Source organism: Vicugna pacos, chromosome 9, assembly GCF_048564905.1.
Source record: "Vicugna pacos chromosome 9, VicPac4, whole genome shotgun sequence".
In the NCBI taxonomy this organism is placed as follows: domain Eukaryota; kingdom Metazoa; phylum Chordata; class Mammalia; order Artiodactyla; family Camelidae; genus Vicugna; species Vicugna pacos.
The window spans coordinates 2,182,754-2,208,987 of record NC_132995.1 but is presented as its reverse complement, the minus strand read 5'-3'; the positions used below and the strand labels follow the sequence as shown (position 1 = coordinate 2,208,987).

The 26,234-nt window shown below is 59.0% G+C and overlaps 1 protein-coding gene across 4 annotated transcripts; it reads right to left on the bottom strand.

The window, feature by feature from the left end:
- Positions 1-1,843: 1,843 nt before the first annotated feature.
- On the bottom strand, positions 1,844-24,256 carry ZNF787 (zinc finger protein 787). 4 transcript variants are annotated; one of them, XM_072968401.1, is made up of 4 exons: positions 23,966-24,256; positions 23,300-23,458; positions 11,932-12,020; positions 1,844-3,617 (listed from the first exon to the last, which is right to left on the bottom strand). In XM_072968401.1, exons 3-4 carry the CDS (start codon positions 12,008-12,010, stop codon positions 2,548-2,550), a joined length of 1,149 nt encoding a protein of 382 aa, XP_072824502.1. In that variant the 5' UTR covers positions 12,011-12,020; positions 23,300-23,458; positions 23,966-24,256; the 3' UTR covers positions 1,844-2,547. The 4 variants fall into 4 exon arrangements, with proteins under 4 accessions (XP_072824502.1, XP_072824501.1, XP_072824503.1 ...); XM_072968400.1 differs by lacking the exon at positions 23,300-23,458 and having other exon boundaries at positions 23,966-24,249; XM_072968402.1 differs by lacking the exons at positions 23,300-23,458; positions 23,966-24,256 and adding an exon at positions 23,002-23,289.
- Between the last annotated feature and the right edge of the window lie 1,978 nt (positions 24,257-26,234).

Genomic DNA, 26,234 nt, shown 5'->3' with positions numbered 1-26,234 from the left:
TTGGCTAAGTACATGCTCCTGCCAGCTCACTGCATTCTGCAGTGTTACGTGAGTTCAGTCCTGTGTCCCGTGCCGTGAACAGGGGCCGGGAGAGGACACGCAGCACTGGCTGGCGGAGCAGGGATCTGAGCCCCGGCCCCCACCCTGCGTCGTGCTCCTTCCAGGGAAGGGAATCAGCTGTCAGTGACGGAGGACTGGGCACCTACAGACACTGCCGCGACCCCTCAAAACAGTCACGTGAGACAGGCAAGCTCTTCACTGCACAGAGGGGGAAGCTGAGGGTCAGAGGGGTTAGTCCACTTGCCCGGGGTCACACAGCCTCTGCGGCACACTGGACATTGGCCAGTAACCTTCCTTGCCCTGGATGTCAGCTCCTGCCACTGCCTCTTGGAGTGCCTCCCATTGTCTCCACCTCCCAGCTCCTTCTTCCTTGGCTGGTGCAGGAAACCCAACCAGTGCCGGGGCACAACCCCGCCAGCCACCCCAGCGCAACTCCTCCTCTCCCGCCCTCCCCGGCCTCAGAAAGTGCCCAAGGTCCACACGGGGTGGAGGGGAAGGGACCTGGGGCATTGGGCAATGTTTGCTCAGCCTTTGTTTACCTGTGCCCTCTCTGGACAAACAACAGCTTCACCCGTTCCTCCTCTAGAGTGGCCTGAGGTCTCAAAATAAACTGAACCGCGTTAACCAATTTCCAAGCAAGGCAACAGCCCCTTGAAAACAAGCCTTTCTGACCTCCAGTCACGCCCAAGATGTTCGAATAAATCCCCCCAGGGAGTCCCCGCCCACCAGGCGGCTGTCCCTGACCTTGGTTTCGAGTCTCATTCTCCACAGGAGAATGAGGCCCTGAGCGGGTGGGGTCATAATCTGCTCAAGGACGGGAGATCAGAGTGTCGCAGTGGGGGGATTCAGGACTCAAACTGGAAAACTCGCTTGCTACTTCAACTCTCTGCTAGTAAACTCCCCTTTTTCTGCGGAAGGAAAAGGAACCTGGAGTCCAGCCACAGCCCTCCAGCCAGGCTGAAAATACCCTTTGGCAGGGCTCTTACTCCCACAGGACAAGCCACTGTAGCCTCCCAAGATCCAGCTGTGGGTCCCAGGACACCGGAGTTGGCATCAAAGGGCCCCACCCAGCAGTCCTCATCTCCCAGGACTGCTGCCTGATTCTACTGCGGGACCAGGTCCGTCGGGGCCGGACGCAGTGCCTAGAGAGCCACAGGAAGCACTGGAAAACCACCACCCAGACCCCCAGGGGTCTCCCCCATTCGGACCGTGGAGGGCAGGCAACTATCCATCTTCTTTGCCACAGTATGGTTTTGGGATGTGACCCTTTGACTGCCCCCCACCACCGGCCCTGCCCATGGGGATTTGAGCCTGGGGAGACAGGCGCAGTTTCCAGGCCAAGTCTTCCAAGAAGCTGGATGCAGGAAGGGGCTTCGGGGGCTGGGGGAGAAGCGCACATGGCAGCCAGCGCTCCTGCTGGCTGCGCAGAGGAAAGCTGCCTGCCGCTGCAACATGGGGGTGGCCTGTGTTAAGCACCCCCAAGACGGTCGGATTCCTTCTAAAAGAGGCAGGAGGCGGGCTTTACTCTGAAAAATCGCCCCAGTTCCTCACAAGCCTGTCCATACTCCAGCCCAACACACGATGGCCACTCTGGTGGGGCCCAGAGCCCCCTACAGGTGACCTGGCTGGGTCATCTTCCAGGACACAGCGCAGCCTACACCTGGCCTGGGCGCGGACTGACTCGGCAGCACGGCCTGGCTCTGGGCTGGAGCCCCTTCAACAACAACTGGTGGGGAGCCCTCTGGCCCTTCCCCCTCCGAACTCAAGAACCACGCACAGCAGGGACAATTGGATAGCGCGATTTATTGCCCCCCGCGCCCCTCCTTCCACCTCGCCCAGGCCAGGAAAGAGACGGGCCCCCATTTTCTAAGGAGTGCAGTTGGACGCGGGTTCTGCTCCAGCACTCCTCTGCTACCCCAAATCCAGGAGGGGAGGAAGGAGTAGGGCCAGGAAGGCGGATGGGACCCGCGGCGGAGGCGAAGAGAGAAAATAAAGGTGGGCAGGGGTCAGGAATGGGGTAACGATTAAAAGAAAATTCTAAAAGGGAAAACGACCCCTCTTTCCCTTCCAGCTCTGGGGCCCCTCCGAGTGAAAAGGGCCCGACTGCTCGCCATCCTCACCACACCCCCAGTCGGTGGGGGAAGAGAAAGAGGGAAAATGGTCTTTCGCTCGTGAGTTTTGTCGTCTCTTGGTCTCTAGTTCTCACACAACGTCTTAATTCGGGCTCGACCGAAAACCTACAAGGGGCGGGCAGGCCGAGGGGCCGGGCGCGGGGAGGGGCCAGGCGGCGCACTGAGCGCGCCCGCCCCCCGCCCCAGGCCCACCGCACCACGCGGACAGTCCGGGCCGGGCCGTGGGAGCCGAAGGAGACAAGTGCGTCGTCGGTCGGTGGCACCCGTCTGCCCAGTCCATTTCTCCCCGGGTCTCTGGGTCCTGCGCCATTGCCCCGCCAAGCCCGAGGGGCCCCGCCCCCCCGGGCCCCCGCCCCTACCGGCCCTCCCCGCCGCGGCATTCGCTGCACCGCCCGCCTGCCGCCGCGTCGTCGTCGTCCTCGTCCTCCCCGCCGGCGCGGTAGTAACTCTGTCCGCAGCGGCTGCAGACGGAGGGCGCGCCCACGGCGTGGACCTTCTTGTGTCTCCGCAGCGCCGCGCCCTGCACGAAGCCCTCGCCGCACTCCACGCAGATGTGCGCGGGCTCCTCACCGCCCGCCGCCCCCAGCCCGTCCCCGTGCTGGGCGCGCTGGTGCGCCAGGAGCCCGGCGCCGTGCCCGAAGCCCTTCCCGCACTCCACGCACACGTAGGGCTTAGGGGCCGGAGCACGCCGCGAGCGGGGTCCCGGCGCCTTGGCCCCCGTGCCCCCCACGGCCGCGGCCGCCGCGGCCCCCTCGCCCGGCGCTCCCACCACGATGATGCCCTCGCCGTCGCCCACCGGGATGGCAATCTCGCCGTCCGCCGCCGCCGCCTCCTCGGGCGCCTTGGCCCGGCGCACGCTGGCCGCCAGCACCTTGGCCGCCACGCCGGGCCCCGACAGCTCCGGGTGCAGCCGCAGGTGGCGCGCCAGGCTCTTGGGCTGGCTGAAGCCGCGGCCGCAGCGCGGACACACAAAGGGCTTGAGGCCGCTGTGCGAGCGCCGGTGCTTGGCCAGGCTCTTACTCTGCGTGAAGCTGCGGCCGCAGTCGGGGCAGGCGTAGGGCTTCTCACCGGTGTGGATGCGCTGGTGCTGCATGAGGTTGGAGCTCCAGCTGAAGCGCTTGCCGCACTCGGAGCAGGCGTAGGGCTTCTCGCCCGTGTGGATGCGCCGGTGCTGCACCAGGTGCGAGCTCTGCGAGAAGGTCTTGCCGCAGTCGCTGCAGGCGTTGGGCCGCTCGCCCGTGTGCGTGCGCTGGTGCCGCGTCAGCTTGGACCAGTGGCTGAAGCTCTTGCCGCACTCGTTGCAGATGTAGGGGGCCGGGGGCCGCGGCCGGGGCGGAGGGCCGGCCGAGGGCGCAGACTGGGGCGGGGACAGCTTGGTCGGGGGCCAGCTGGGGACGTCGTCGTCATCCATGATGAGGATGTCCACTGGAAGGCAAGAGCAGGAGAGAAGGCGAGTCAGAGGGGCCACGTGCGCGGACGGCCCGGGCCAGCCCCGGCTGGGGCTCCACCCGCCTCTTCCCCTCGCTGCTGTGCATGGTCCAGGACAACTCGCTCACCTCTGTGCGCCTTCTCAGACTCCCCTATAACAGGGACGATGGCAGCACCTACCTCGGAGGGCGGCTGGGCCGGTGCGAAGCTCTCTGCACAGAGCTGGCCCTCAGCAGATGTCCCATCAGTCCCCATCCCTTATCACTCCTATTTTTTTTCTCGGAGCAGAAGCGACCAAGCCCTGGCATTTTACTAAACACTTATTACCCATCCCTTAGGGCTTTTCCTTCCTTCAAGGCTGTTTCCCTCACATCTAGAACAATGCCCGGGAATTAGCAGGGATTCCAGAAACGTCTGTTTAAAAAAATCAACATAACCAAACAGGAGTGAGGGATGGAGGTCCAGGGAAGTCTCCTAGTAAGAAAGGACTCCAGAAGCCCAAAGCTCCAGGCTGAGGGCAGAGCATGGCGCGGCCAGCCCTGAATGCAGCCGCAGGGCAGTTTGCACCTTAGCCCGGGGAACACGGTTGCAGCACCCTGCAGATGTGCAAGCCTGGAAATGCTGTCACGCTTGGGCTCTTGGAAGACGATCCTGACAGCGGGTGGAGAAGAGAAGGGGAAACCGAACTGGTTAATGGGATCACAGGACAGCGCCTAAGTCCTGACCCGCAACTAAGTGGGAGTGGAACCCCGCAAACTGCGCGTTCTCTACTACAGACATCCTCGCCCTGGCCCCTGGTTTTGTGGGTCCTGTATGCCCAGTGCAGACATTAAAAGAGCATGGAGCCTTGGTCCTGGGGTCTGCAGACTGAGGACACCACCACGGTGTCTGCCCAACGAAGCCTCTCAAACATCTGCACCGCGCCTGGCCTGAGCAGCCTCCCAGGATAAATGAGTCCGCCTCCTCCCCAGCCTGCGCAGCTCTGCGAGACTGGTCTACACACCCTCGACGACGACATTTGCTCCCCAGGTCCGGCTTTGGCCCGAGTTACAGAATAGGGGCGGGGCAGGGTGCTCAAGTCCCCACTTCCGCCTCAGCGCCGGCTCCGCCCCCTGGGACGCAGCCCCGCCCACTGGTCTCCAGACCTGCCCCCTGGGGCACAGCCCCGCTCAGAGGCCTCCGGTCCCATCCCCAAGTGCACGCCGCAGATTTCTTTCAAAGGTGAAACAGGATTATAATCTAGTCGAACACTTGTTTTCCCGCTCCCTCCCTCACTAGCCTGCAAGCCCACAAGGACAGCGGCTGGATCCGTGTTCCAACACCTGGCCGGGAACGAAATGCTCATAACGCTGGCAAACCTGTAAGGGCTGCGATGTGCTGAGGGCGGCCCTAGGCATTTAAATCCTGTTAAGGCGGGCGCAATGGCACTCGGATCCTCACAGGCGAGGACACCGAGGCACTAGTAAAATGAACCACCGCCCCAGGGTACACGGCCTGGGGGCGGCAAAGCCAAGATCTACACCGCAGTCTGTGTCCTGAGACAGCCACCGAGCTCCTGCACTGCCGAACAATACCCCGGGGCCCACAAGGCACCCCCAAGTGATTCTGAGCACCTCAACTTTGAGAACCACTCCTCTATGGCAAGGAGTACTGGAATACGGCCTGTATGGTAAAGGGTCTGGGATATGGAATTATCTGGAGCAGGAAAAAAAAAACAGGGAGGAAGTCTGGGGAGGGAAGGGGGCTGCTTCTGAAGAGATGGGAAGGGGCCCCCTTTGGTGTCAACATAGATCAAGTGGAGTCATAAGCACATTACCTAGAGAGACGGTCGAGAATAAAAAACTGAAAGGTGGGAAGCTGTCCCCCCTGAGCAGTGTGTCGGGGCAGCAGAGGGGCAAGGGGGGGGGCACGAAGCTTGCTCTTCATGGGAAATGAGCCGTATCACCTGACTCACTGTAAGTTCTCTGCACTCCTTTGATTAAAATAAACATCTTGTTTTCAAAGTTGTCGAAAAGGAAAGTTTAACCATACACGATGTGATTCAGCTATGAAGAGCATACCAATCACGGTGACATGAACTGAACACAGACCATCTAAACTTGTGAAACACCTGTAACTAAACCAGGGGCACAGGGGACGCGGGACGGGGTTGGGGTCGGGTGGTGGGAGGATGCGATTCCTTAAATCGACACCTTCCACAGCAGCAAGCGGCTGGGCTAGATCTGCAAGTGGCGAGCTGCGGCGAGAGGCGGCGAGCCTGTCCAGAACCAGGCACAGAAAGCCCACAGGTCCGCCGGCCCAGATCAGCCGGGAAGTGAGGAGGCGCCAGGGCTGCAGGCTCCCGGTGTGTGCCTCAGGCTACGCGACTCCTGCTGCGTTCCCTGTGAGGCGCGTGCTACTTTTTTAGCAGGTGTTAAAGGAAGGAGGGTCTCTTTACTCTGCGAGGCGGGGTTCTTTCTCATCCAGGCCCCTCCACGGACCTCCGATGCTGGCCTCTGCGAGTGGGCGCAGGGGTCTGCCTTTCCAAGCACAGGGTCTGAGTCTGCACCCACCGCCCTCCTCCAGGTCAGGTAAGAAGTCAACCGCTTCCCTCTGGCCACGTTCCTCATGGGGAAAATCAGGTCGCAGCAACTTCCCTGCCTCACAGCGTCATCTTTAAAAGGACTCAAGAATTCCCGGGAAGAGAAGAGCACGGTGACCAGCACACAGCGCTCCCTCAGTAACAACTGAAGTGACCAGTCACCGCTTGATGGTGGCAACGGCTACCCTTTCCAGGAGGGGAGGCTGTGTCCTAGGCGCCAGGCCTGTGCTCCCACAGCAACTGTCCTCGTCCTCCGGCTGAAGGAGGGCTCAGCTCAGGCCCCGAGGGCGCGGGGTCCCCCAGCTCCTGCGGCTCTGGGCCCAGGCGGGGTCCTGCCACTCACGCAGGTTCCTGCCCCACGGAGGATCGCCTCCGAACAGACCTAGGGAAGCGGAGGCCCTGCGACCCTCCTGGATGTTAACCTTTTCCCTTTTTCTCGTAAAACACATGACCTGCAGAGAGCCTCCAAATGGAATGCAGAGCTGATCACAACAAGCGCAGTAAGACAAATGCCCTGGTCAGGACCAGGTCTTGGCCACCCAGCGGGCCCCCTCCCAACCCCCAAAGCAACCACCATCGTGACCCGTGCAGCCATCACGCCCTTGCATTTCTTCACGGTTCTGTCACCCAAGTGCACATCCCCAGACACTAGTTTGGTCCGTTACTTTTGTTTGTTTTCAGTTCTATTAGGTAGAGTTGTTACAATCTGACTGCACATATACAATATACTGCATGTAAATACATATATACCATATATCGGTCCCTTACTTTTTAATTGTTTGTCTTTAACTTTCTTTTAATACACAGGTTCCCGTCTCTTGCTTCTCGTTACAATTTTCCTTTTGAAGCAGCTGAGCTCTACCTACAGCTGGCCCGCAGGACTCTTGCTGACTGCGTGCACCCAGTCCCTGGCATCTGCTGCCAGTTAGCAGCTGGCTTGCTCAGCGCAGCTGGCCCCTGCAGTCATTCTGAAGGTGCAATCAGTTCTTTCACTGGAATCTCATGTTTCTTTTTTTGATGTCAACAGCCATGGACACTCAACACTTAGATCTACTAATTTATTGAGGGGTGCAAAATGGGGCTGTTCTGTGGTTTCTTCTGCATTTAGTAGCTGGAATGGCTTTTAGAGTCTCTCCATCACCCTCTGGTTGGTGCCCAGTGGTAAATTTCTTGTGGTTATGGCAGGATAAACCTCATTTCCCCTTATCCACCCAGTTTTCAAGATTATGAACTGGTTCCCTATCATCCTCCAAGGTAACCAACTAGTCTTTCCTTTCTTAACATCATTATGAGTTCACAATTTTAAACACGCCTGGTGGGTTTCACCCACTGCCATCGTTATCACCCTGCCATCTTCAGCACGCGGAGCCTCGAGTGGGCTCCGCGTCCTTTGGCCAGGACTCGGGTGGTCTTGGACGGCTTCTCTGCTTTTCAGCCTAACCAGGTACTCCAGCTTCATCCACACCTCTTGCCCCAGACCCACAATCGGCTGTTTCTCCAAAGAGCTCTGGTTTCTGTTGGTGGGAAACAATTTGAAAGCCAAAATCTGGAAATGACCCGTCACTTTTTTTTTAAGATAAAATTCCCATGAGTTCTAACTGATACTTCCCCTACAAATTCGGGCCCACAGGTTTTACTGAGTCTTTTCCGTGACATCTGCACCTCCCTTCCTCACAAGGGGAGGAGAGAACTTGAACACCCCATAGTTTCTCATCTGTTGACCCCACATCGCAGCTTCAAAAAAACCACTCTAACACTGTCACTGCCAAGCAGGAGTCCCGAGGAAGCAAGTCATCTGTTTCGTGTGTGCCATTCCCATTCCCCTCACTGACGTCACAGCCGGACCACCACGGTCCGAGCCCTCGTTAAGCCTGACCCCGCTCACCCAGACGTCCAGCTTTCTAGCCCCGGCTGCCCGGGGCTCATGCGCCCCGATTCCTCGGGAAGGGCCCACGAGCATGCTCTTTGCTCAGCTCCTGCTGTTAACAAGTTCCTCTGTGCCCTTCAAACATGGAGGTCAGTTCTGCTGAATATGAGATCCTTGGCTCCTCTGTTCTTTCCCTGAGAACCACAAATATCACTCCATTTCCTCTGGCATAGAGCCTTGCGGACAGGCTGGCGGCAACCCCAGCTATGCTGCCTTGTAAGTCATTGGCTCTTTTTGCCTAGCAGCCCCGTGACTGAAGAGTGCATGTCTTGCTCATCCAAAGCTGGTATTCTCAGATCTGTCATTTGCTCCTTCAGTACCTAATTTTGACACTTCAGGAATGTTTTCTTGACGTGTAGTTTTTACCATTTATTCCTCGCTCTTACTTTGGATTTCTTCTTCAAGGGCTTTTCTTTACCCTAACTTCAGTACTTCTTTTTTTTTTTTTTTTGCCTGTTTTCACCTTTATTCATTTCTTGTTTATTATAAAGGCCCTTCCTTGTCACCTTCCATTTTTCTTAAAGAACAATGTGTTATTTTTATTCAGTCTTGAGCTCCTTCTCCTTCGTCTTCACTTTGAGATGAACCTGTATTTCTAACGCTCGGCTGGGCTCTGCCCCCTGGTCTGAGCTGCCATGGGCGTGCCCTCCAGGGGCTGTGTCTCCTCCTGAATGATCCCGGCCGGTCTGGGGGTTATCTCTGGCCCCTTTCTCTGTCCGTGGAGACCCTGTTCTGCCCCTTTTCATTCTAACAGGTTTTCAGGGGATGGGAGCAAGAGGACTGAACTCGGGATTTTCCTGCTGTCCATTTCTGTAGCTTAGTTTCCCTGAACTAGGAGGCCACGTTCTGGCTTCTCGGAGCTCCGTCTTGTGAGTGTGTGACCAGCTATTGCAGGTTCCCGGCTCTGCGCACCCCCGTTTTTATCTGGACCTTCTCTTTCCTCCCCAGCTGTGGCCAAGGACAGAGTCCCACTCAGTTCTGAATCCCCTCCTGGCAGGCTGCTCTGCGCAGGTCCTGCCCTGGCGGGGTGCTCCCTGCTCCCAGTCTGAACAGAACACCCCCAATGTCAGCTGCTGGCCTCTGTGGGACCACCCCATAACTTCCAGTGAACACTCGAGGGCCAAATGGGGTGTCCTCCCCTGTCACCCGTGCTAACACCACACTGGCCGGGCCGCTGGCTTGTCCCCATCCAGCTGTATTTCGGGGCTTCACACCTCAGGTGTGTTGTCAGCGCCCGGGGTTATGCGGCTGTGGGGTTTTTACTAGAGGTCTGAGGACCTCCAAGGACTGCTGTCACCCTGGCTCAGACGTGGCATTTTAGGTGAGATCTGCGGGATGACTAAAGGGCACTGAGACTTGTGGACGGGGCTTGACAGTCGGAGGCCTGAACCCTGCCCCAGTGGGTGAGTCCCAACACACCAGCTGAAGACTCAAGCCTCAGAACCCGGATGTCTTGATTTATTACCCATTTTTTGGATTGCTTCTCTTTCTGAACGCCCTGCAGCTAAGACCCCAGCATAAGCCTGGATGGCTCTCCCACCCGCACCTGGTGCAGGCTCTACCCTGAACTCCAGCTTGGGGTCACCAGGACAAGGGGCCTCCAGGCAATGGGTGGGACCAATCGGCACAGTACAGACACCGGCTGCAGCCTGCAGACAGTGCAGCCCCGGCCACCCTCTACTGGCTCCTGATGGCCTCACCCTGGGCGGTGGCCCAGCCTCTCTCTGCCCAGCACGCTCAGATCAGCACCCAACCTCGCAGGGTGTGAGAAGTCCAGGAGAAGAGACGACCAAGGTGGCTGGCAACAAACATGGGGCACAACAGGAAGTGCTTACAGCCCTGCCCCATGGGCCCCAGTCCCCCACCGACAGGCTGGAGGGAAACAGCCCCCGGGAGCTACAGCCAGGCCAAGCCTGCTGCTCCTGCACCCAGATATCAGCCAGGCGGTCTCAGGGCAGGGGTCCAGCACTGACCATCACAGGAGGCTCCCCAGACCCAATGGGGCTGGCCCAGAACAATGGGACACACAGCAAATGGAAGCATCCAGGCCACATGGCTTATGAGCTGAGCAAAGGGGCATCACGAGGTGGGGGCAGCGTAGCAGGGAGTGGCCGGAGCAGATTTCCAACAGCTCCTGGTCGGGGAGAAGGGGTCAGGGGCAGCAGGCTGGACAAAGGGGACATGAGGACCTACTTGTACTTTTCAAAGGTTTCCTAAGGAGAATGAGTTAATGGATGGCTTGTAAAATTAAACTGCACTCAAGGGCGAACATGCCTTCTGGAGACAGCTGGGACACCTCGGCCCACTGGGTGTGAGAGGGCGGGAAGGAGCAAGGTTGTGCTGGTGAGACGTCTCGGATTGCTGGAGAATTTATGGGTGAAATGATACAGTGTCTGAGATTTTCTTTAAAATACGTCAAAAAAAAAAAAAAAAAAAGAGGGGCACAACCAGGGAGAAGACAGAGAAGTGCCGCTCACTGCTGAGGCCAGGCAGCGGGAGGGGCAATCACTGCGCTGTCTGCACTGGAGAGTTCCAGGATGAAGTAGATTTTAGATTTAATTTTAAAAGGGCTAAAAGACAGGGAAAGGAAGAAGGAGCAGGCCTGGGGGGCAGCAGCAGGGGGTGGGGAACGGTAAAACAGGAAAGGATGGGCCGTGGATCCTCCCCTCTGGGAGGCGGAGGGTCTGTGCCCCAGGGGCCCGTGCCCTCGGCAAAGCACTCAGCCCTGAAATCTGTTTCCTCCTCTGCAACCATGGCCACCTGGGGCCAGCCCAGAGGCTTCCTCATCCTCCTTCAGTGGATCTTGGACAGACCAGCAGAAGGGGGCTGAGTGCTTTATGAAGCCTACCCCCAGCTCTCGTCCAGGTCCTCAGGACCCTTCTGCTGGACGACTACAGTACGCTGGCACTGGGACTGCAAACTCAGTGACTGTTCTACAAATAAAGTTTTATCGGCATGGGGTCACACATACTGCCTGTGGCCACTCTCCAGCCACAGGGGCCCGAGGCCTGCAAAGCCGAATACGCATCCCCTCTGGCCCTTTACAGCAAGAAACACTGGCTGACCTCATGCCAAGACGCATGAAGATGTGATGCCCACACGAAGACGCATCAACAGCAGCACGAAAAAAAGTCCATACTTTATTTCTCAGGTTCCTGCATGACAGCCTCTGGGATTGGGAACACGGCTTCAACAGGGGACAAGGGGTGAGGCCGTGGTGGGGTCTCGGCAAGCAAACACTAGTCCCCATGTGCTCAAAGATGAGTTTATTCGACCCAAATAATGCTTTATTAAATAAAACATGTTGCCAATATTTCAAATTCAAGTGAAAGATAACCCAGAAAAATAAAGGTCCCACAAAAACCCAAACAGCCCCACTGTTTCCCCAAAATCGGCACTGCCCCTCCTCTGCCACTCCACGCACATCACGGTTCATCCCCGGCCTTGTTACATTCTGGCCCCACTGGCATTTGGGTTTGCCCCCAGGTCTAAAGAGTTTCCTGCCTGCAAGAACTGAGGGGCCACCTAGAAACAGGGCAGAGCACCCAGAACACCAGGAGAGCAGGGGGAGGGGGGCCAGGCCATGAGGGACAGGGAGGAGGCGGCCCCCAAGGGCTCCCAGGGACCTGCAGCTGTGGGAAAACCCAGAGACTCCACACAGGCCCAGAAGGTGGCCTGGCGGAACCCTCTGGAGGAAGGACAGCCACCCCAGAGCCATGGGAGGGGGAGAGAGAGGCAAAGGAAGCCCGGTCCAGGGTGGGGATGAGGGGTCAGCTTGGAAGAACCACCCAAGGCCACCTCACCTGGGTTCTCGTGACTGGCCATCTGCTGGTCCTCAGAATCCAGCGGCCCCGGAGACCAGGCCTCTTCCCGCAGCTCCATGTCTGGGTCCCTGTTAGAAGGGGACGACACAGAAGGACAGAGTTTACAGGAGGCCAGACTGGACGGAGGGCCCCAGCGGGGGTCAGGCGCTGTGCGGGCTCTGATCAGCCCTCGAACCCCAAGTGCCTGGCTTGGACCCCACAGACAGTGGTACCTGACAGACGAGGCCGACACGGCCCTCTTCTCCCCCGCTGGTTGGGGATCGGCCCGAGGCCACACACAACCTAGGCAAGGAGGAAGTGCACCGGCAGCGGCCACCCAGCTGGGCTCAGGTCCCAGCTCCACCACTGACCAGCTGGGGTCAGGGACAGACCCCACCTCCGCCCCAATCTCCTCACCAGAAAGACAGAGAGTGACACAGCTGCCTCACAGCAGCCCAGGGGGACAGGCCCCTCGGCCCTGCATCCCACCAGAGCCTGGCGCTGGGGGCACAGCACGCCAGTAGCCTCTGGGCCCTGCTCCTTGGTGTGACATCACTCCCGGGCAGGCCTCCTGACAAGCCGCATGGTCGATTTGGGACCTGAAGGGGGTCTCGGTTCCTCTTCGGGTTTTCAGGCCCCTTCAGGTCTAAACCAGGGCCAGTCTGTCTGAATGCACACAGCTCAGAGAGCCTCTCAGCCCACAGTCCTTCCGTCTCCTGTTCCACATGGGGAAACTGGCACCCAGGAAGGGGGCCAACCATCCTCTGAGCATCACACACCTTGGCACAGTGAGCCCGACTCATTTCCCCAGTGACAAGGGGCACACCACCACCCAGGCACCAGGAGCCCGTTCCACTGCCAGAGGAGTGACCCTGCCCCTCAGTAACCTCTACTGACGTCGGAGGGGAGCTCAGAGAGCCTCCTGCTTCAGGGGTGATGACAAAACCAAGGCAGCTTCCCTCCCACTATCTTACTATCTCACGCGGCCTGGTGAGAAGACTGATGCAAAGAGAAGGTGGGAGCATTAGCAGTTCCACCGGGGCTGGCTGTGTGTGCTCCATGCACTTCCCGAGACAGGGATGTAATCCTCTCCTCCCCACCTGAACTTTTCACCCCCACCCCCACAGTGGTCTCCAACCCTGAGAACATCGTGGTGAACAGGCCACAGCCCCTGCCTTGTGGGGAGGTCCCTGACAGTCCAGGAGACAGACACACATGGGGGCGGGGAACTTGACCAGGGAGGTCTGGGGAGGATCTCCAAGGAGCAGGCCTGAATGAGAAGCAGGGAGGGAGAGGAACGTAGGCGGCAGACAGCAGGTGCAAAGGCCCTGAGGCAGATCCAGGGCTGAGACACATAGACAGATTCTCCTGAGGGCCTCAAAGGCCAGGCAGCGGACTGGGGAGCCATTTGAATTGTAAGCACCATTCAAGGTGAGCACCATTATGGCCCCTGTTTTACAAATGTGGAAACTGGGGCTCATAGATACAGTGGGGCCAGGTCCTTGGTCCCTTGAGCAATAGCAAGGAGCACCTGGATGGCAGCAAGGGCAGCGGGGCAGCTAGGATTTACTCCACACCAGGGCACCAGGCTCAGGGCCACGGTAACTCCCAGGAACGTGGCAGCCTCAGGATGTGGGAGGGCACTGCCCTGCTTCCCCCACCCTGGCACACAGCCTCTATGCAGACCCACAGCCACCCAGCCTGCAGCCATCTCCCCCCAGGCTGCAGGGAGGCATCACTTCCTGAGAAGCCTCCCTACCCTGCAATGTCAGCGCCCCGCCAAGACCCCCCGGGTGCCCCACACCAGCACCAGACACCGACAGGTGCTGAGACAGGTGGGTGATGCCCAGATAAACAGGTCTGAACAGAACGGAGGCTCGAGGGACAGAACGCAGTACACCCAAACTCTGACACCCCACCACCACCACCCAACCCTCTCGGACCCACTTCAGGAAGTGATGAGACCAACACAGGAAGGGCAGACTGGCTCTCGGACCCATGGAGCTCCCTAGCCAGCCCAGCAGGCCAAGAGCTGGGTGAAACCTACACAGTCCGAGTCACAAGGTCACAATCCGGTGATGCGGCTTCGCAGCCCCTGCCCAAGGAAGCCCACTTCAGTAGCTAATCTGCGGGGAAAACCCAAACCTCGGAAAATGCTTCTTGCAAGGAAAAAACAGTCCATCACAGCAAGATTTAGAGCAGGGGAAGAACCGGAAAGAACCCGCCAGCCCCGTGGTAGGAGAAAGCCGTAAGTAAATCACAAATCATGCGGACACGCGCCCACGGGACGTCTCAGAGCCTCAGAAACAAAGTCCCGCCGCTGTAAAGAGGCCCCCCCGCCCCCGCCCCGAGAACAGGAACAGCACCTTAGCCTTTCCTCCTCCTTCCCCCCCAACGTTCTGATTTTTCCCACGCTAATGGATAATTACTTCTGTAATAAGGGAAAAGACCAAACATCGGGCTCTTTTCTGATGACACAAGGACTTTGTGTCACAGGGAAATCGGGATGTTGAGGGGACAAAGTGGGATATGGGGCTGGATGGGCCCTCGGATTGCAGGTAAACGTGAAAACTGCACGGCTAGGGGGCCTGCAAATCAGGGCAGCCGCTGTGCAAACAGCTCACTCCCACGTAGACGCCCAAGAGACACAAATGCACATTCACAGGGTGTTGTGTGTATCAGCCAAAAAGAAGCGACAACTCACCCACTCAGGGACAGCAGCCAACACAGAGGGCCACTCAGAGCACGGCTCCGCTGCTGTGAAGTGTCCGGGCAGAGACAAGAGGCGGCCCGGCCGGGGCTGGGAGGGGCTGCTCGTGGGCACGGGGTACCTTCTGGACTGCTGAAAATGTGCTGGAATCAGTGCGCACACAACAGCTTTGTGCGCAGACTGAAAACAGCTCAACTGGACACGTTATCAGGGCGAATTTTATGGAATCGCGAGTTACATCCCAATTACAAAGTAAACCGACTTTAAAAATTGTCTGAGGGCCTCTGATCCCAACACAGCAAACATTAGAAACGCCAAAGAGAAAGAAAAGGAAGAGAAGCCCAGCGCTGAGGGGGCTGAGGAGGTAGGACGGGCCGCTCCGCTGTGTGGGAACTTGTTTGCCAAGCGGTTATCACGTGCTCCCACTTGCACTGCTAAGTCAATAAAATCAGGGACTTCCACCTCAGGCCGGCTTCCTGCAGTGGGACGGCGAGGGGCCGTCCTGGGGACAAGCAGGGGGACTGGACAGAGGACAGGGAGGTGTCAGGGGGCCTGCCCTGTGGCCAGAACAGATTTCCTGCGCTCAGAGGTGCTCCCTGAGCACCAGCAGCCCGCGCTTCCCAGAACAGGCAGTGAGGGAGCCAGGACCCCATGTCCACCGTGGGAAGAGCCAGGAACAAAGTGAGGCCAGGCCCGGAAGCGGTGGGCAGTGGGGAAGGCTGGCCTTGAGCCAGGGCGTGAGGTTCAGGCCACTTTGTCACACTGATTATCTTGAGTCCCAGGCACTCGGAAAACAGCAGGTGCGAGGAGGACACTGAACCCACCTCCTCCTGAAAGCAGGAGACAAACCCCCACGGGAAGGTGCTCTCCCTGCCCCAGGAGGGAGAAACAGTCCAAGAGGGGGAGGGGGAGAGAGGGAGAGACACCGGCGGGAGGGGGATCTGTCACAGTGACCCATCCTCCGTCCCCCGAGGCGGCAGCTCCCCCCAACCCTGGCCACTCTGCTCACCCTGCTGTATAAAGAGCACCTCCGCCTGGCGCTGCGCTGGGTCCTCGATTTTCCCGCGAGGGCTCCCACGAGTTCTAAGCTTTTCTCCTGTTAATCTGTCTCAGTCAGTCCAGCCGGAAGCCCCAAGAGGGCAGAAGAAAACCCTACCTCCCCCACAGACGGGGACAGACTGGAATGCCGTGCGGAGCTTCTGCACACGACGACCCCCGTAAGCCGCCCGCCAGCAAAGGACAGTTTGCACTGTGGTCAAATAGTCACATTTTAATCGATATCGAGGTATCCATACATATCCTCAACTCTGCCTCTTGGCCTGTAAGGCCTAACACGTTTACCACCTGGCCTGTTTCAGAAAGCCTGCCGACCCAGACGCAAAGGAGCAAGGGGGCCAGGGTCTGGGGGAAGCATCCTAGGCCAAGGAGGCACACAGGAAAGGCCTGGAGGCGGGGACCGCGAGGTGGGCCTGAGGGCGGCCCAGCCTGGAACGGCGGGAAGGCTGGGGGGGGGGGGCCGGCGGGCGGCCTGGACAAGGCCCCGCCTGGGGGTCAGTGCTGTGGTCGCCATGCCAAGACCCTTATAGTTTTCTTTTTGGAGCCGTGTCTTGCACATGACGTCCAGCAGGAGAGGGGGCAGGCGCTGGGGGCTTGGGGCCTCCGCGCCTGAAGGCACACTCTGACAGGTGGGGAGACCTCAGAAGGAAGAGAAAGGCTCTCTCCTTGCTCCTTGCGCGGGGGCGCACTTCTTCACCCTGAAAGCCACGGAGCCAGCCTGGGGCAGCAGATGAACACGAGGGGCCGCAGAGGCCCCACCAGGAGCCTGCACGTTATTCCAGACTCGGCGGGAAGCCCTGATGAGGCAGGAGGGTAAGAGGACACAGCTTCTCGCCTTGACTTCTGAGGGTGGGTGAGGTCTCCTGCTGGGGCTGCAGGTCAGGGCTGCCCCGCCCAGGGCACACCTGGGGACACGGGGACAGTCTCCTCTCCGTTTCAGTTTCAGCCCCGGGCACGGGGAGGTGACACCACCTGCCAGGCAGATTTAAACCAACCACCTGGGTGAGAACACGGCCGCCTTCCCAGGAAGGGCCCTGCAGCAGTGCCTCCCTGGCTCCTGGCACCTCCCTGCCCCACTCTGTCACCTGCACAAGCGGCTGGGCCTCACTGGGCCACGCACAACCCGTGTGAGAGCCCAGGAGAGGCTCGGGAAGTGCAGGCTGTGGTATCCTCGTGGGGAGCTGAGGTCCTTCACTAGACACTGCCCAGGTGCCTTCCTCTCCCATCCACTCACTTGCTCACCCGCTACCCCGCTACCCCGCCCATCCGCCCATCCACTCATCCACTCATTCAAGCAGCTTCTGAGGCCTCCTGTCCTGATTCTGGGGACTTTGGGTCCCACCCCAGGATCTCGAAGGGGGACGGAGAGGGGCACTCCCATCTGCAGAGGCCGGTGCAGAGAGGAAGGCCACAGGCTGCCCTGACCAGCTCCCAGGACCCCCAGGACCCGGGCAGCTCCTGCAGCTGGCCTGGCTGTGAGCCTGACACCTTCTGAGGCTCACAGAGGTGGGTCCTGCCCTTCCGCAGCCTCCCCACCCTGTCTTCCCTCCCGGCTCCCCAGTTTCTCAGCAGCACCACCCTGGCCAGGTCCTCACCCTGCTCTGGCCCCCCCTCGCCCTCCCGGCCCAGCCCAGCCGGGCCCTAGAGCGATGCAATTAGCACCAGGGCTGACGGCCGGGCCTGCTATTAAGCATGAGACAAATCATTGTTATTATTGTTGTTATTAGATCTCGCCCACCTCCTCTGGATGCCTGCCCGCCAATTAGCCCTCTTTATTCCCCTGCCAACCACCCTCCTCCTCCCCCCCTCGCCGGCTCCGCTCCCCAGGATCTTGGGTTCTCAATGTGGGAAAGGTCGGGCTGCCTGGTCCTGCTACCCTCCGTCTGCCCCCGCCCCTCCCCCCGAGGGCCCACTCACTTCTCTCCTTATCACCCCCTCTCCCTCTTCTTTCTCTTGCTGGTTCCCCCCCATCAGACCTGAGCTATGACACCCCCCGGCCCCTTACCATGCCCTAACCACCTCCCCAACCCTCTTGTCACCAAACCCAGTGGCTACATCTCAGTCTTAGCCCCGTGACAGCAACGAGCACAAGTGTGTGCGCACACCCTCCCCTGCCTTCCTGGAGTTCTGGAGGCCCAGACTTGGCCCTCTCCTCCGGCTCCCCCCAAGCTGTCCATCCTCACGCCCCCTCCCAATCTCCACCCCCATGGGCCTGCACGCCCTCCAATACCCCTCTAAAGTCTGGTCCCCACAGCACAGACCCACTCACCCTTTCAAGTTTTAGTTCAAATAAGCCACTAAAAAACGGGCAAAGGATGGGAACAGACATTTCTCCAAAGAAAACAAAGAGCTGATAAGCACATGAAAAGCCGTTCAGCATCCTCAGCCATCAGGGAAACATGCGTCAAAACCACAGTGAGACCCCAGTGAGACGGACGCAATAAAAAACAGAACATATAAGTGCTGGTAAGAATGCAGAGAACCTGGCCCCCTGGGCACTGCTCGTGGGAATGCGGGATGGTGGCGCCACTGTGGAAAAGAGATTAGCAGCTCTTCGAAAGGTTAAATGCAGAATTACAGCACGAGCCAGCAACTCCACTTTTGGCCATATACCTCAGAAATGGAAACCACGTCCTCATAAAAACAGACACACACATGTTCACAGAAGCACAAATTCCAGCAGCTGTGGAGACAGCTGGAACGCCCACCACCAGGTGAATGGATGCACCAGCGCAGCCCAGCTGTAGCTGGGGGATTCCCCAGCCCCACAGGGAAGCGCTGACACATGCCGCGTCGCATCACCACGGATGAACCTGGGAAGCACGATGCTCAGGGAGGCAGGCAGACGCGGGACCACGTGGCATGAAATGCCCAGGACAGGGAAACCCACAGCCGGAACACAGATCGGTGGTTCCCAGGGGCTCCGGGCAGGGGAGGGGAGGGGGTGCACAGTCTGAGGGGATGATGAGAAAGTCCTCCGAGCAACATGGCCGTACAGCCCTGTGAACACACCAGCCACTGCTGAACCGTACACTGTAAGTGGGTGACTCGTACGATGTGGGAACTATATCTCAGTAAAGCTGTTCTTCCTTTTTAAAGGCAGCTCAGTTCCCTTCACTCCATGGCCTAAACCATCCCACCCCCACTAGCACAAAGGCCAAAATCCAGACTCCACCCCAGGCTCCACAGGACCCCTCTGGCCGCCACCCTTGCAAATCCACTTCCTCCTCCAGCCTGGCACTCCCACCACCCACCTCCTGCCCAGGTCTCCTTTTCCTTCCAGAAAGCCCTGCCCAGTCCTCCACCTGCCTGGGGCCTTCTCACCTTTCCAGGGTGTGCTCCAATGTCACCTCCCTGGGCCGACAAGCCCCACCCCATACCACATCACAGGGCCCACTTCCTTCCCAGCATCCACCACGACTGGAATCGCCCCTCATTTCCTTCCTCGGGGTCTGCATCTGCTCCTGTGCACACCCGCTCCCTAAAGGCAGACCGGCTGGAGGGGACAGTGGGGCACCTCGAGCAACACCCGGGCTGCAGGCAAACCCCTCCAGCTCCTCCCCCACCTCCCTTTCTGAGGACATCTTCACCCCTCACTCCAGGCCTGAAAACCTAGGACTGTTCCCTCCTCTGAGTCCGCCGGCACCCCCAGCTGGTCCTTTAGGGCCTTCCCCACGGCAGACCTGTGGTTTGAACACTGGGGGAATGTCTCAATGATGCCATCAGGATCTTTATGCCCCCCTTTTCTTAGTGGAGGGAGCTCACTGGCAACTTTCCACGTGCCCATGTTTCTTCCATAGACTGACCGGTTGGAAGTTTTCTGTCTGATCCGGGGTCAGCTGGGTAGACCACTCTTCCCTAGAGCGACTGCTGGCACGCTTGGACACAGGACTGAGCGAAGCCCCTCAGGCCCCCCGCTCCTGTTTCCTCCTCTCTCCCGCTTCCTCCCTCTCCTCTTTGACTAGGCTGCCTCACGGTCAGTCTACGTCACTGCTTCATCTCCCCACCTGGCCTCTCTGGGGCTCCCCGGACTCACACCCTCCCCATGTTCTCAGCTTCACCACCAACCACCCCACTCACGCATTGTGTGCGGCCCTCCCCTGGGACCCCGCAGCGGCTGGGCTGGTGGGAAAAATGAGTGAGCTCAGGGCAGGCACACACGGCCCCAGTCACTACTCCCCGCCTGCTCCACGAGAGAGGAGTTTCTAGAACTCCTAGAACCTCGACCTACTATTACGGCTGCAGGTGGGCCTGCAGCCGCTGCCCCAGTGTGGCCACCTGCCCTCATCCCACATTTCCAGACCTTCAGAAACATCTGCAAACACTCCTGGTTCTTACGTGTTAGTGAGAAATGAAAAATTATTTAAACAAATTAAAATACTCTTCAGAACAGAAAAAACAAAAAACCAGACCTGCACCTACAGGCCATCTCATGTCTGTCGGTCTTCCATCGGGCCAAGGGGCCAGACCCCTCCATCCCCAGGGGGCTTGGATTCTCCTGCCCCGCCCACCAGCACAGTGCATCTTTCCTCTCCCCTCACCCGCCTTCTCCCTGCAGGTCTGCTGCCAGAGCCCAGCAGAAAGAGCACCTCCCCCAGAAGCGTCCCCAGACTTCTCCCTTCCCTCAGCTTAAGCAGATCCCAGACCCAGTTAAGCACAGGGTGCAGGAGGTCCGTAATCCTGATCCCCTCCACCACCAAGACAGAGAGGACGTCCTCTCCGGCAGAAGGGTGGGCTGCCAGGGTCGGAATCGGCCCCACTGCCCACCACCCCCACGACCCTGGGCATGTGCTTCACCCCATGTCCCTTCATCTGCTCGGGCCTGGCGTCGGAATCATACGAGATGACGCTTGTGTATGCTCTACACGGAGCCAGGCGCCCAGCACGGCCCAGGAAGCGCTGACCAGGACTGAGGCCGAGTTCGGTAAGCTCGGTGGCTGACCCAGCGTCACGGAGCCACAGAGCAGTGGGGCTGAGATGAAGTGGTGGGCCAGGCTCCACGGCACTTCCTCTCACTGAGGACACTGCGCCTGCTCCCTCTGCTTCCACTTCTACAGCTGAGGCCCGCATCCCCAGGGACGTCCTGGGCTTACTGAGCCCGTGCGTCCTCCACACACACACCCCAGCAGACCCCACACACATAGCCCCTGGAATCCACACGTTCCGACTGGTCAGACCCTGAACTTCAAGAAAGGATCACATCTGATGTGTCTCTGGGTCCGGTCCTCAGTACCATCCATTACGAGGCTGGCCACATGCAACTCCACATTCGGCACGAGAGAAGCCACTGTTCTGTGAGCCCAAAGGTCAGGCAGGCAGAGCGGCAAACTCCGGGCCCAGGACTCTGGGCCCCAGGCGGTCAGCCCGGCGCTCCTAAGACAGGGCTGCAGACACCACTGGTGTGACAACCCGAACTCCCCCACATGCCTTATGGGTCAGTGAGGCCTCCTGCCACCATGATCTCAGTACTCACTGCCCGCGTCCCGACCACCCGTGCAAGTCACACCTGAAATGAGGGGCAGGGTCTCAGAGTCCCCTAAGCCAGCCAGCAGCCCTCTGGGTAAAGATCTTCATCAGTCCACCCCATTGGAGGGGGAGTCCAGGGTCCCAAAGCCGACCACTGACACCTAAGAGGGCTTCAGAACAGCCTCTCTCGCCTGGACCCCCAGCTTCCCCAGAAGACATAAGTCAACGGAGACAGCGGCATCATGGCAAAGGGCCACACTCTGGAATCACACAGACCTGTGCTACTGTGGGACCTGGGGCTCGGTTCCCCCCCTAAAATGGGGGTGACCACCTCCATCCCAGGGCCTCCAAGGGCTCAGGACAGTGAATACCAGGCACAGGGCCAGGCGCCTGCCAAGTGCTCAGCGAGTGTCGCTGGATCTGCAGTCCATCTCCACCAGGAGGCCAGGGCCACAGCTGACTCCCCAGGGGCAGCGCCCAGCATGTGCCTTGGCAAGCAGGTGGGCAGGAGACCTCCGGCAGCACTGCGGGGCGAACAGCAAGGCTTGGGGGGCTGTGAGCTGCGTCTGAGCACAGATGCCCCAAGAGCTGTGTCCAGCAGTGACATCAAAGACAACAGGGCAGCCAGGCAGCTGCTGGAGGCTGTGGCCTGAAACCTTGCCACTGCCCACCCCTTAGAGCGAACCATCATCCTCCCTGAATCCCCAGGGTCCTCTTGGCCAATTCCTCTCTGTCCTTCAAGATTCAGGACACACCACCTCCCCAGACAGCCTTCCCTGACCAGCATACCCTCTCTCCGGGCTCCTCCAGCTCCCTGGGCTATCCTGGCAAACGCCTCTATGCCGCTGCCTGGTGCTTCTGTGCACGCGTCTCCCCCACAGGCCTCTGAGCTGCTCCAGAACAGGAAGTGCCGCCCGCGGGGGCCTCAAGTGACCCTCCTTTCCACCCCACAGCAGAGCACTGTGCCAGGACCACCGTGTCCAAGCGCCCAGCGCAGGGCCAGGTGCGTGCAGCAGCCTCGACGCATGAACGGTGGACTGCAGTCCCCACCTTAGGGGACTGAGGAGGAAACTGAGCCTGGGAAGGGGAAGCGGCAGGTCCAAGGTCACAGGGCTGGAAGAGACGGAGCCCAGCCCTGGCCTGGCGCAGGACTGCCTGGCTCCAGAGCCCTTTCACACTTTACACCCACCTCTCTGAGGCCTGTCCTGGCTCTAAAAGGGAAGCATTAACAGCCCTTCTACCAAGGTCAATACTGTTATTGTCACCCCGTTTTATTCAAGTGGAAACTGAGAAGTGACATGTGCTCTAAGGTGACAAAGGTGAGGAATGGTGGAGCAGGGACTTGAACCAAGTCTGTCTGACCCCAGAGCTCTGGGCTAACACACTGCAGTGCTGTTTCTGGGCCCAGCCCACAGCAGTAAACCCTTCCTGTTCTCTAGCTCTGCCTGGTGGGGTGAGGGCTGGAAGGCTTCCAGGAGGAAAAGGGCCAGGACAAGAGATAACACAAGAATGAATCTGATCTGAATGTTCCCTGGGGCCGAGGCAGGAGGACCAGAGGGAGTGCAGCAGAGGCAGGTAGGTGAAGGCCAGCTGCATTTAGCCAAAGAGGCTTACAGTCTTAGGAGATAAGCTAGGATCAACCGCAACTGTGCTGCCCCAGAGACGAGGCCAGACCGACTCCCAGCTGGATCCTCAGCACTGCCCAACACAGTCCTGGCAGCAGGAACCACATGAAAAACAAAACTCAAGTCACTCCCTTCCTAAAAAGCTGACTGCCCTACTTGGCTGGGCCAGATTAAGATGTCTTCCCCGGTTCCCTTGGCCCCCTGGATAAGGACCTGTGTCCTGGTCTCGGCGCACCCTCTCAGGGCCCTTGTTCATCTCCCGGTTACTGGTGCCCAGCACTGGGCCGGCACTGGTAGAGCCGCTGTCAGCACTCGCTGTGGCCCACTTTTCCGTCTGATCCCGAGCTTGCTTGACCCCGAGAGTCCGAGAGGCACTCATCTCCACGAACTGGGGTGTTCCCCTTTGTGACCGAGACTGGAGAGTACAGGTTCGGCAACCGGCGGCCTCGGGAGCCGCCATCGGGCCCGGCCACCGTCTTCGCCCTGCCCCGCGGGCCACGCGGTGCCTGACCTTGGCCCAGTCACTTCCCCTCTGGCGCACGCTCTTCCTGCCGGCTGCCTGGGCCGGGGCGAATGAATGAGCCTCCTGCAGACTGGAATGCCCGTAATTACCGACCGGATCAAAGGCCGCACGCAGCCCGCCCGGGGCGGCAACGGGACCCGGGCTTCTCTGAAAAGGGGAAGGAGTGGGGTCAGACCGTGGGCCGAGACAGGCCCTCTGGGGCCGCCGTTTCCGGTCAGACCGGCTGGGCCCGCACGGCCCCCTCCCCCACCTGGGCCTCAACTTCCCCCGGGAGTCGCCACCACTTCCGGCCACCACCCGCCCGGGAGGCTGAGGGGACGTCGCGGCCCCACCCCCGGAGCCCCGGGCCCCCAGGCTTGAGCCACAGGGGCGCCGCGCGCTCCCGCCCCGGGCGCGCTCCCGGGAGCGGCGCCGCGCACGCGCAGTCCCCGGGCGCGCTCCCCGCAGCCCCTCCCGGCGCCCCCTCCCGCCCCGCCCCGCGTCACGGCCGCGAGCCCACTCACGCCCCCCCAGCGGCGCGCACGCGCACTCGCCCGCCCAGTCGCGCTCGCCTCCCGCCTCCCCGCCCGCCCCCCCGGCCGCAGCCCGGCGCCCTGAGGCGCGCGCCCACCCTGCCTCAGGCGCACGCCCCCCGTCCCCGCGCCCTCCCCTCACCTCCTCGGTCCCAGGGCCGCCGCGCCGCACTCCTCCTCTCTCCTCCCTCGCGGATGGTGGCAGCGGCGGCAGCGGCGACTCAGACCCTGGGGTCAGGGGGACGGACGCCCAGGCCGGAAGTGACCTTCCTGGCCGCTTCCGCCCGCGCCGCTCCCCCTCCCCCCACCTCCAGCCTCCACCCCGTCCTCGCCGCTCTAGGAAGGCGAGTCTGGCGACCCCCTAGCCGCCGCCCCCCCCCCGGCTCTATGGTGCGGAGCGGGCGCCCCAGGGAGCCACTTCCGGACGCGTCTAGGACACGGGTCCTCCGTCCACGCTCTATGGCACCGCGCGCCGAGGGGCTTCGGGCCCCGCCCCCTTCCAGGACTGGAGGCGCGGGCTCGGCCCGTTAGGCGGAGACTTCCGGGTGTCTAGGGAGGTGCCCCCCCCACCCCAGGCCCCCAAGCCGGGCTCTGGCGCCTGCGCAGTCGGCTCCCCGCGGCCGCCCGGGGCGGGGAGGTGTTGCGGAGAGCGGCGGCTTGGGCTGCTCGTGCCACCCTGGGTCTTCCTGTCATCTCTATCATTGTAACCCCTTCCCTGCCGACGCTGCCCGCAGGGGCCGGAGCCCGCGTGCCCGGAGGGGTCCCACCTCGCCACCCCGATGCTTTCTTTACTGGGCTAAGCGGACAAAGTGTCTTGAGCTTCAGGCGCCTCCCGGTGCCCACGTCCATCGCTTGAGCCTGTTTCCTACTTCGAAAGTAACAGTGGTACGTTGTGTGCCTCCAAGAGCTTTAGACTCATTGTCTTATCGATAAATCTAGTCCCATTTTGCAGATAACGAGGGACAGAGAGGTCAAGGCGCTTGCCGAAAGTCACACACGAGAATGCAGAGCCTAGGCTCGAACCCGTGGAGTCTGGGTCCAAACTCTTGCATTGAACTCTGCCTATGCATACTGCTCCCTATAACAATATTGATCATAACAGCAAAGGGGTCACCTGCTGCCCTCCTGCAAGCAGGAGCTTAGTAAGCACTGCTGAAGGTTAGCTGTTTTTGTTAGAAATAAATACATACTTTTTAAATTATTGTTTACACCACAGTGTCCTTACAGGCTGGGTCCCCATGGTACCTTCCCAGGTCTGTAGTTGGCTCTTCCTCACCTAAGCGACAGTTGATTTATGGTTATTATTTATAGTCGTTTTATTGTCATCACTGAAACAGTCATAAGCTTGAATATCAGAAAGATGTAGGTGTACAATTCGCTGGTTGAATAACACCTTTCGCAGCCTCAGTTTAATAAGATGATCTGGATAAATTCGCTTAATTCAACACCTGGCTTATAGTAAGTGCTCACTGAAAATGGTAGTGATTGCTATAAGTTACTAGTAGTATTGTTTCTACTATGGTGGCTGCTATATGCCCTTAGATCTCAGTCAGCATCGATTATAAGATGTGCATTTTGATTTAATAACATCCTTTTGGGAGAAAAAGTTCTGTACTAAATGCACATTGTGGAGGGAGGGTATAGCTCAGTGGAAGAATGCAGGTGAGGTCCTGGGTTCAATCCCCAGTACCTCCATTAAATATAAATAAATAAACCTAATTACCCCCCAGAAAAAAATAAAAACAAAAAAAGTTTTAAAGAAATTACATGTCTAATTTCTACATCCATGTTTACAGCAGCATTAGTCACAAAAGATGGAGACAACCAAAGTGTCCATTGATGAGTGAATAAACAAAACGTGATATATGTATATACAATGAAATATTATTCAGCTTAAAAAAGGAAGAAAATTCTGACACACGCTATGTCATGGATGAACCGTGAGGATACTATGCGAAGTGAAGTAAGCCAGTCACAGAAAGGCAAATACTGCATGACTCCACATATACGAGGGTCTTAGAGTAGTCAGGTTCACAGAGACAGAAAGTAGAATGGAGACTTGCAGGGACTGGGGAGGGGCAGTTAATGTTTAATAGGGACAGAGTTTCAGGTTTGCAAGATGAAAAGACTTCAGGACATGGATGGCGGCGATGGTTGCACAACAGTGTGAGTATACTTAATGCCCTTGAACTGCACACTTTAAGTGTTCAGTTGGTAAATTTTATGTTATGTGTATTTATCACAATTAAAAGTTTTCAAAGAAACAAATTTCTAATGTGATGTACCATTATAATGCATGTCGTTATGGTCTGACTGTGTGTCCCCACAAAAATCATATGTTGAAATCTAGCCCCTAAGTTGATGGTATTAGAAGATGGGGGTTTGGGGGAGATGATTAGGTCAAGAGGGGA